The sequence below is a fragment of the Misgurnus anguillicaudatus genome, chromosome 3 (genome assembly GCF_027580225.2).
Source record: "Misgurnus anguillicaudatus chromosome 3, ASM2758022v2, whole genome shotgun sequence".
In the NCBI taxonomy this organism is placed as follows: domain Eukaryota; kingdom Metazoa; phylum Chordata; class Actinopteri; order Cypriniformes; family Cobitidae; genus Misgurnus; species Misgurnus anguillicaudatus.
Genome location: NC_073339.2, coordinates 29,052,331 through 29,062,950, shown reverse-complemented (window position 1 = coordinate 29,062,950; position 10,620 = coordinate 29,052,331). Strand labels below are relative to the sequence as shown.

Below are 10,620 nucleotides of genomic sequence, written 5' to 3'. Positions count from 1 at the left end.
TTATCATTACCAGTATTTACAATCAGTGTTGATGAAGAATTCCTGCATAATAGAACTCTGTGTGATTAAAAAACTGTGTTCTTTGGCACTGTAAAAAATATGTGATCAATAAGAAATATAACATATGATTTTATGTTACTGTATCAAACTATTTCAAACTGTATTTATAAGTTATAGCTTCTCATCACTGGTCAATAATAGGCTTGCACATACATTTGATTAAACTAGTTTTGATTAAATAAGTGTTACAAACAGTATTACATTAGGAACTCTCTGGATGGTTCTTCTTAATGAAATTTAATGATAGTGTTCATAATCATAAGTGGTCATATAAGTGTTGTTACACAGCAGAGATCTTTTTATAGAATTAGCAACTAGGAACAAAAATATCATTTGAGCTCAACACTGAAATGAAAAAGAAAAATGTACATTTACAAAAGACAATAAACATTGTGCAATTTTGGTTAATATGCTGTTTTCTATTCAAATTAAACAGATAGAAAAGGTTAATGTTAGGTCTTTAATGGAAAGTACACATTTAAAAATCATACCAAATAAAAAAATACAAATCATTCAAAAACATTATATTTAATTATATAATTTAGCAAATATGTTGGTCTGTGAGCAAACAATAAAATGTTTTAGAGTGCCCTTCATGCCTTCAGCCTGTGTCCATTTAAATTTCACTATAAATTATCAAGTGCAAAAAAATCATATTTTGTAGCTTTCCTTCATATCCCATAAACACATTACAGCACATTTAAAAATATATATATATATATATATATATATATATATATATATATATATATATATATATATATATATATATATATATATATATATATATATATATATATATATATATATATATATATATATATAATTATCAGTATAACACAAACCAGAAACACTTTAACTCATTCACCTCCAGCCCTTTTTTTAAAAAAAGTTGCCCGCCAGCATTTTTTGTAATTTTCACAAAAGTTTCAAAAAATGCCTTCCAGGAATATTTTCTTCTAAAAATATATAAACATACAAATATATTAAATGAAAAAACAGACCCTCTGCTTTCAAGCAAACAATAAACAAACAAACAAAATAGGAAAAAAATGTGTTATCCTATCTATGTTTTTTTTTCCAGCAAAAGGCTGAAATAATTGCATTTTTGTGAAGGAATTTTGTTGGAGATCAGATTCAAAGCGATTATCAAATCGTGTGCAAAATGTAAAAAAAAAAATTTATAAATTGAGTAAGTCTAGTGCATAATCACGGTATTACAGATAACCCTAAAAACTCATAAGGAGCACGTCTTTTCATGCAAATGTTTTCTCTCAAGCCCGGGATACACTGCACGATTATTGGCTGTCCCAGACGAAAGACTGCCATCGTGAAACAATGCCTGTTTAAACGATTCATGTCGCACAGTCTGATAAGGTAATAATCTTATAGGAGGGCAAAAATCCTGCAGTGTATTCCGGGCTTTAATTGACAAGATAACTCGTCAAAAGCAGGGAACGAGTTAAGTATTTAAAGTCTTTATAAATATTGAATGCACACTAAAAAATGAAATTTAATTTAGACATCAGACTTTCCAAATATGATTTATGAAATAGGGCCTCAGACTTGGAGGGGGGCCTCCATAACTGCTAAATGTAAGAGTTGTCAAAACTGAAAACAACTTGCACTGACATATCTTAAAATACATCAATATTTTTGTTTTGCCTCAAAATGCACTAAAAAGTAATTTTTGAGTAAGGCATGTTTGTTAAAACACGTGGTTTTGCATAATTTTCTTTTTAGCATAAATTTAATCGATTTGTTAACTTGATAAAAAAGAAAAGTAACAGAGAAAAAACAACAGTTTGATAACCGTAGTGCTTAAATGATTTCTTACAGGGTAGGAAAAACACTTTGACACTTTCTCATATTATTCTAAAAAAAAATAAGAGGGGTGCGAGTGACCTATGATATAAATTTTGCCTAGGCCTCCAAATATCTAGAACCAGCCATGGATTTAAACATTTTAATTGCATTATTAACATATTTATAATTAACAGAGATTTAACCATAACTCTTATATTTTATTAAGTGATCTAAATATCCTCAATCCAGGTAATATAATGTTCTGCTTAAATCAAAAACTATTTTAGCTATATATAATCCGTTTATATTATATCTGCTGTATATTATAGGTACCATACCTTTCATTATTCACCTTCTCTTTTCTTTACTAGTGGAGTGATCGTCCAAACTCTTTCTCTAGCCGCATCTATCACAACATTCATAAACATTGAAAACATTTCTCTTCTATGAGTCCTTGACAGGAAAATATTGAAAGCTCAAAAAAAGGTTGTGTTTCTAAAAAAATGCTATATGTATCGATAACTTATCACAGTTATATACTGATAACTACTGTGTATATCCATAACTTTTCACAGTTTTTGACTGACTCTATGTGATTGTGCATCACATCGAAGTGTAAAATTCCTGGGCATAGAATTACTCTTATTGTACCTGTTGCTAGGCCCCAGATGCTTTTCGGGATGAAAAGGGAGCCCATATAAGACAGGATTTTGGGGGACTGCAGAAAAGCTGTGGGTTGTGGATTTACCAGATTTTATGGCCATCTTCTCTTGTGAACCACTAAAAGTCCCAAAGCACGCTCCTTGGTTACATTCTGCTACTGTTGCTGGTAGTGATTTTCTATGGGTTGTACCTGTAAGTTTGACCCTATCTAGGCCAAAGGGGCTTTGAACAACTTCTTCCCAGGAAGAGAGTGGTTGTTTGGGTTGTTCCACCCATGAAAATTGCCTGGTCAGTGATTTTCGCATGGGATTGACGCTTGGAGTCGACGTAGGTGAAGAGGGAGGCAAAGAGGACTGTCTTTGGGGAAAAAACAAACTGCTCCTGTTAAATTCCTACAGAGAAAGAAGGACATTATAGAGACAGAAATGACACTCACACTCTCTAGTACTAATACAAAACAAGAAAAGTCAAGTGATGACTTAAGTTTATCACCATGAAAAAAACATTGTTTGAGATTTCTTTCAAGATTTTAACCCTGAGCAAAACAAAAATTGTGTTTCTGTGTTTAGACTGCCCTCATCTGGACTGTGTCAGTAAATACTTTTAGAGATTGTTCCATTAGTGTGGGGGAGATGAAGTTGGTTGGCATGAAGTTAATGTCTGGGTAAAAATCTGAAAGCTGTCCTAAAAGTAAATCTTTGCCCTCTTGGGCCTCACTCAATGATGATATTAAAGATATCAATGAAAATTATTTTTTGATAAATAAAAAATAAAATGAAAAATAAAATGTTTTCCCATTGTCTTTTGTCACTGTGCCAACTAACCCCATATCCTGTGCACATATTCTCCCACGGTTGGCAGAATTACTACAACTTTTGTTGTAAATAAATGAATTTGACATCAATTACTAAAATGAATGTCTTTTCCAACAGTTAATAAAAAGAGAATTAGAAACTGTGCAAACTAACCAACAAACCCCTCCAAACAAGGTGAACCAAGTCATTTTTCAGTTTTACTGTTTTCTGCATGAATTCATCCTACAAAATGTAAAAAAAATTCTGAGTATTGACTGAGTACGGTCAAAAATTTGAAATCCATGTGAACTTAAGCCTGAAACTTTAGACTTTTGCCTAGATTTTCAGTTTGGGAACTTCATCAATAAAACAGTGATGCCTACAACAAATTATTGTTCATTAGCTAAAGCTTCAAATACATTATAATTTTTTTAAGAAATACATGTTGGTGCCTTTCCTGCACTGTTGCTTTTTAGCATTGTTTTAAGGTTTTTTTTTTTCAGTCAGCTGTGACTTGTGTTTGGGGCTATTTCAGAATTTACCTTTCTGTCTAAAGTCTATACAGTAGGTAAAACTTGTAGGATCAGATTACCTAGGCTGGCAGACGTACTGTAGTATCTTAATAGGGCTTGTGTGCTGCAAAGATGACAGTGTATAAGCTATTTTTAAATGAGCTATGTGGCAGGGTGAAAGAAACAGTGCCAAGCAGCAACCCTTAAATGAAACTTAAATTAAGAATATATCTAGGTTAATGTAAAGACTAAAGACTAATATTATTATAAATACAGAAAAAACATTAATAGATTTTTTTATTTTAAGTTGAATGTAGTGCATGTACACAGCAAAAACCCCAGTGTAAAATTTACACTGTTAGGGGCAGTATCCTGGACAGGGCTTATCCAAATGCATGTTTAAGCTGTCTTAATTTTAAAACATTTTGCACTGTCATATCGGTAGCACTTTATTTTACAGTACGTGTACTTACCTTGTACATATATGGTAAATAAGTAATACATACCGGCAAATGTGTGGTACTTACTTTTAGGTATCTACATGGTAATTAACTGGTATCATTACTGTACTTACCAGTAGTACATACTTGGTAGTTATTATGTAACTCTAGATTAGTGCTGAGTAATAACAGATACATACTTATAGTGTAGGTATACTGTAACTAACGAGAAACATTACTGTACTTACAAATAAATATACAATATAAGTATTTAGTATTTACAGGCAAGTTAGGGTTAATGACAGGTATTTATAGTGTACATATATGATAACTAATATTAAACACTTCTGTACTCACAAATTGTATATACACAATAAGTGTGAACTAGTGAATGTACCCAGTAGTTAATGCGTATGATAGTCAATGGTTGGGTTTGCCTCAGAGTAACATGTATATGATGCTATATCTTAGGTGTTAGGTCCTATGTAATAACTGTGTAAAAAGCAACACTTTATTTTACAGTCCTGTTTCCATGCAGTTACCATAGACTTACTAGGGAATGTACCCAGTAGTTAATGCGTATGATAGTCAATGGTTGAGTTTGCCGGACAGTATGTATATTATGCTATATATCTTAGGTGTTAGGTCCTATGTAATAACTGTGTAAAAAGCATCACTTTATTTTACAGTCCTGTTTCCATACAGTAACCATGGACGTACTAGTGAATGTACCCAGTAGTTAATGCGTATGATAGTCAATGGTTGGGTTTGCCTCACAGTGACATGTATATGATGCTATATCTTAGGTGGTAGGTCCTATGTAATAACTGTGTAAAAAGCAACACTTTATTTTACAGTCCTGTTTCCATGCAGTTACCATGGACATACTAGTGAATGTACCCAGTAGTTAATGCATACGGTTATTTAATGCTTTGTTTAAAGGACAAAGATACTGAGTCTGAGTACCAAAATGGCACATCAGTAATGTTTGTTCTTATAGTTGTCATATACGTATGGTATACGTATAACTTACACTGTCCTACAGGTACCACACACTTATCATGTATATACAATTTGCAAGCACAGCAGCGCCTCTCGTTAGTTACAGTATACATACACCATATGTGCCTTTCATTAACTTACACTGGCCTACAGGTACCACACACTTATCATGTATATACAATTTGTAAGTACAGTAGTGTTTGATATTATTTATCATAAATGTACACTATAAATACCTGTCATTTACCCTAACTTGCCTGTAAATACTAAATACTAACGAGAAACATTACTGTACTTACAAATAAATTTACAATATAAAATTTATTTGTAAGTACAGTAATGTTTCTCGTTAGTTACAGTATACCTACATTATAAGTATGTATCTGTTATTACCCAGTACTTACCTAGAGTTACATAATAACTTCCAAGTATGTACTACTGGTAAGTACAGTAATGATACCAATTAATTACCATGTAGATACCTAAAAGTAAGTACCACACATTTGCCGGTATGTATTACTTATTTACCATATATGTACAAGGTAAGTACACGTACTGTAAAATAAAGTGCAACCGATCTGAACATATATCAGTGCCCTCGGTTTTTTCAAAATGCACACCATTAATGTTTTCTTTTTGTTAACTATGTTTGTGAAAACTGCTAATATAACTAAGGCGTAGCCCTGGATTAATTTAACCCTGTCCGGGAAACCGACACTTTAGTAATCCACAACCAGATGGGCTGGATTATTTATACACCAAAGACTAGTGTTAAAAAGTAACACTGATTTAGTGTTGAAGTTAATGATAAGATAATGAAGCGATAAATGAACATTAATGATGAACACCTGCTAAAATACACAATCACTGAAGAAAAGATTAATAGCAAGAAGTCAGATAGTTTTTCCTTTAGCTGGGCACTTGACCAAGAAGCCAAAATTATATTGTTTGCTTGTTGATGCTGATATTAATACCATGATGTAAACATTTTTTCTGATCATAGTGTGTTTGATCATTTTTAGACTTAATTTTGCACTCTTAACCCCATAATACAGCAGTGTTGTGATGGTTTCTGTTAAGAATATAAAAATGTTTTATTACTCTGGAAGTGGATTATAGCAGTGTTCATTTAACACTGGAGGTTTTGCTGTGTACGTTTACTGACACATACACAACATTAATAATAAGTATTGTGAACAACAGGAAAATAGCAGTAAAAGAGCTGTGGTTTGTTTACCAGAAAGCAAGTAGCTATTAGAAAAAAGAAGAAAGGAAGGCAGACAGAGCTGAGGTGATATTTATTGAAGTAAAGTCCAAGAGTGCAATAGTATTGACAAAACATAAAAAGTATATAAGAGAAAGTAACAAGGAGTTATATGTAGCAGTGTCTGCTATGCAGTGTAAAACCCTTCACATTATACAATGTGGAAATATGTAATAACTATGAAATAAAAATAGTGCTGAATCATTTGCAAGGTAAACATGTAAAAGTTGAGCTCTACTATGTTGACCTAAACATTTGTGGCTAAAACCCATCACCTGGTGCTTTAAATAACAAATAATCAATTAATTTCATTGCCCGGCTTTTTTTCATTGACCTTTTTACAGTCCAGGCTCACTTGACATAATGTGATGAATGTGTTTCATATATACATATTGTTTTCAGGTAGACACTTCTTATTTCTTTACACAAGAATGGGAAGTATAAGATTTATCAATGCTTTTTCTCTATAAAAACTCTGAACAATAAATACGTAACATTAAGACCTATCCCAATGAAATAGCAATACAAATAATTTGATCGAAAAACAAAAAGTCAACTAAAGAAAATGCTTTTCTTGTCACATTGACATTATTCAAGAATTTCATTAAAGGGGCCATGGCATGAAAATCTGACTTTTTCCATGTTTAAGTGCTATAATTGGGTCCCCAGTGCTTCTATCAACCTAGAAAATGTGAAAAAGATCAACCCAGTAACTTAGTTTTTGTAAACCATTCTCTACAAGCACATACAAAATAGGTTGTTGAAATTTGGCCCTCTTTATGATGTCATAAAGAGCTCTTATTAGAATAATACTGCCGCCTCAATCTGCACTATCCAATCAGAGCACTGCCATTTAGTGCAGAGAAAAAGAGAGAGAAAAAAGTAATTCACAGCACAATTGAGTTTCAATTGCAACAAACCACCATCATTGTGATCAGTGTTTGCAGTATTTTAACATGTTATAATAAATTATTTATATGGTATTTTGAGCTAAAACTTCACATATGTGCTCTGGGGACACCAAAGATTTATTTGACATCTTAAAAAAGTCTTGTGCCATGGCCCCTTTAATATTCTGCAAAATACAGAACATATCTGTATTTGTTTTATTGCACTTATATTTTGAAAGCAATGAAAACCTCCAGGCTATCCAAAAACAAAACAAGACCTGCAAGGTCTTTCAGAGAAAAAGTTACAGCAGACACTTAACTGTATATCAAAAAGATGCACATTTAAGATGGTTCTGAAGATATCTGCAGCCAAAGTACCAAAAAGATTACTGTATCTTTGTATCAACATTTAAGTACAATCATGGTCAAATGACTGTATGTATATTATTCAATTGATGTATTTATAAACAGTGAAACTGTTATAATGCATGAAGATATGTCTTATCTTGTGCAATTTTTAAAATATTTAATCATTTTTAATCAATTAATGCTGCAAAATGACTGATTTCCATTGCTTTCCTCCAGTGTATGACTTTTTGGCTGAAAACTTTGGTCTCGGAGCCAATGGCAATGCACATCGTGAAATAAATTCATTACTATTAGTGAGAGGAGATTTCACAAAGACATTGTCCCGCGGGCTACTCAGAGGCAGAAAGGTTTTGGGGAGTCCTTTGTAACTGGGACCATCATTAACAGCTAGGGGTGCAGTAATGACCTGATTTGATGAAGACTGATTAGTAAAGGGGTTTGGAACACTTACCTTTACACTTGCTTTGGATGGAGTTTGCTTAACTGGCTTTAAACCTTTAGTAATACTGTTTGGGGAGGATGAGAGCATTGCAGATGGATCAAAAGAGGGAGACTGGGCATGTAAAATAGCGGGGGCTTGGGCAAAATTTTGCTTAACGCCTCTAGGGGAAACAGAACACAACCTGGAACTAGTTTCCGTGTCCTCTGCACTGGAGTTGTAGCTGAAGAGCGAGGAATCAAGCTGGTAAGGCTGATGTTTCATGACATCCAGAGTATTAAGATGCTTGGCTGGTGGTTTGGCTTTCTCCTTGTTTGTTTTAGGCTGTGTTTTTTGACTAATTGCAGATGGGGGCTGTTTAACTGCTGCAAGGGGATATAAAGGGGACAAAATCGGATTGTAGGATGCTGGAGGAGGGGCACGAACATTGGATGAGTATTTCCACAAGCTTGGCATAGAATGTGGCGGCGAAGGAGATCTGGCCTTGTTAGCTTGCACGGTCTCATCATCCACCACAAATTTTTCCATTCGGGTCTGCCTTCGAGCGAACAGTTCAGCTCCTTTTCCTTTGAGGTTCAGCCCTTCAGAAGCACTTGCATCAGAATACCGTTTAGGAAATGCTGATGGAGCCTTAGGTACATTATAGTATGTGCTCTTGTACTGTGGTGGGCAGGAAGAAACAGAGTTGGCATCATTTTGTGACTTAGTCCATGACATTTTAGACTGAGAAGGACCAGCATGGAGGGCGACTGGTGTAGTCTTGGCTGCTTGAAACACAGCTGGTGTTTGGGTTGAATGCAAAGTGTGTTTTGATGTGGCAACTGGCTGAGATGGCAATGAGGTCCAACTTTTTCTCATGGGCTGTGGCGGGTTTCTCTTTACATGGGTATCCATAAAAGCTGGTCCTAAGTTTGATGCTGAAAGGGCACCGCGAGAGCCACGACCTTCTGCGGACCAGGGTGGATGAGCGGCGTTTATAACAGGTTTGGGCAGGACAGGTGGAGGGTTTCTTTGCTTGATTTTTGGAGCTTGCATGAAATTGCATGCTTCAGCACCCAGGCTGAGAAAATCTTCTTCTGGAACAGATTCTATTATTTGACCTTTTGTTTGAGACTCCTGCTTTCCTTTCAAATCCGACTTACTTACTCCTCTCCTTTTGGATTCTGGCAGGATCCCTGTCCTGATTGCAGGTATTGCTATACGTTCATCACGTGAAGCAATTATGTCCGCTGTGGGTGACCAAAGCTGTGGGGTTGTGTTTACTGGAACAGGCACTTTGAATATGTTTTCAGGTTTCCTAGTTGTTGGACTGGAGACACTTCTGACTGCTGAAAAATGCTTTTGGCCTTGATTATGTCCACCCAGGAAAGGCTTGGCGGTTCTGTTTGGAACAAGGGGTCTGGAAACATTCAAACCTTGGTATAGATCGGGATCATTCAAACCGTTTGCTGGCTGTGGCAAAATTTGTTGCTCTCGATACTGCTGTTGTTGGGTAAAATGGACATCTGGTGGGATTTGTGTACGTTCTTCTTGTGGAGAAAGCTTTGCAATTTCTGCTTCATATTTTACAACTGCATCCACTGCTTTGCCTTTTTGTCTCATTTCCTCTTGTTCTGTGGAAAGCTCATCCATCCTTTGACGTCTCTTAGCAAACATCAAGACTCCTTTGCCTGTTGTCTGTGGAAGATGCTCCATTGTTTCCAGGTTATACTCTGCTGGTTTCTGGATTCTCTGTTGTACTAGAAGCTCAAAGCAGCACCTTGGTTCTGAGCATTAAAAAGCAACGTATTCAATTGATGCAGAATCAGTATCTAAAGTCCTTCCTTTTGTTGCAGTTTAAAATCTGTTTTGTACAAAATTTTCCTTTACCACCTTTCTTTACCGTGTGAACTTGCTTTTCCTTTGTCAGTGGTTTCTGCACGTTAGCACCCCTAGTTTTCAGATTTTTCTCCAGCAGACAAAATTCAACTGTTTCTTATGTCCTTAGTCGTGTGAGAGATAATTTATAAAAGAAAAATTTAGGGAAAGGATTGAAAAAAATTAACATAATAAAAGTTAGGCACAATTATATATTATATATATTATAATATGACATGGGACTATTATGTATTCAGTCTCACAATCTAGACAAACATGCATAGGTCATCTATAGCAATTATCACTGGTAATAATTCCTTTCTGGTATAAAATATTCACGTTAAAAAATATTGCTTGGACTCAACAAAAAAAAATAAAGCAACAGTTTGCATCAATTATTGGACACTGATTTATACTAAACTACTAAAATGATTCAAACTTTTTTATTTAACAACACTTGTCAGGCTGCAGAAGACAACCAGTTTTAGCATTTTTATCAAAATGCCATCCGATTAAAACAGCAA

General features: G+C 34.5%; 1 protein-coding gene across 4 annotated transcripts; it reads right to left on the bottom strand.

Annotated features, from left to right (window-relative positions):
• Positions 1 to 903: 903 nt before the first annotated feature.
• Positions 904 to 10,232, bottom strand: synpo2b (synaptopodin 2b). Of its 4 annotated transcripts, none has more exons than XM_073864021.1 (3): positions 10,135 to 10,232; positions 8,252 to 10,005; positions 904 to 2,921 (listed from the first exon to the last, which is right to left on the bottom strand). In XM_073864021.1, exons 2-3 carry the CDS (start codon positions 9,932 to 9,934, stop codon positions 2,436 to 2,438), a joined length of 2,169 nt encoding a protein of 722 aa, XP_073720122.1. In that variant the 5' UTR covers positions 9,935 to 10,005; positions 10,135 to 10,232; the 3' UTR covers positions 904 to 2,435. The 4 variants fall into 4 exon arrangements, with proteins under 4 accessions (XP_073720122.1, XP_073720123.1, XP_073720120.1 ...); XM_073864022.1 differs by having other exon boundaries at positions 10,112 to 10,226; XM_073864019.1 differs by having other exon boundaries at positions 10,122 to 10,226.
• Between the last annotated feature and the right edge of the window lie 388 nt (positions 10,233 to 10,620).

Excerpts from the sequence above, each read along its gene's own strand:
- synpo2b (XM_073864021.1), bottom strand. The coding sequence starts at position 9,934 with ATGGAGCATCTTCCACAGACAACAGGCAAAGGAGTCTTGATGTTTGCT. Across the intron at positions 2,922-8,251 it reads CATCCAAAGCAAGTGTAAAG|GAATTTAACAGGAGCAGTTT; the intron begins GTAAGTGTTCCA and ends CTTTCTCTGTAG.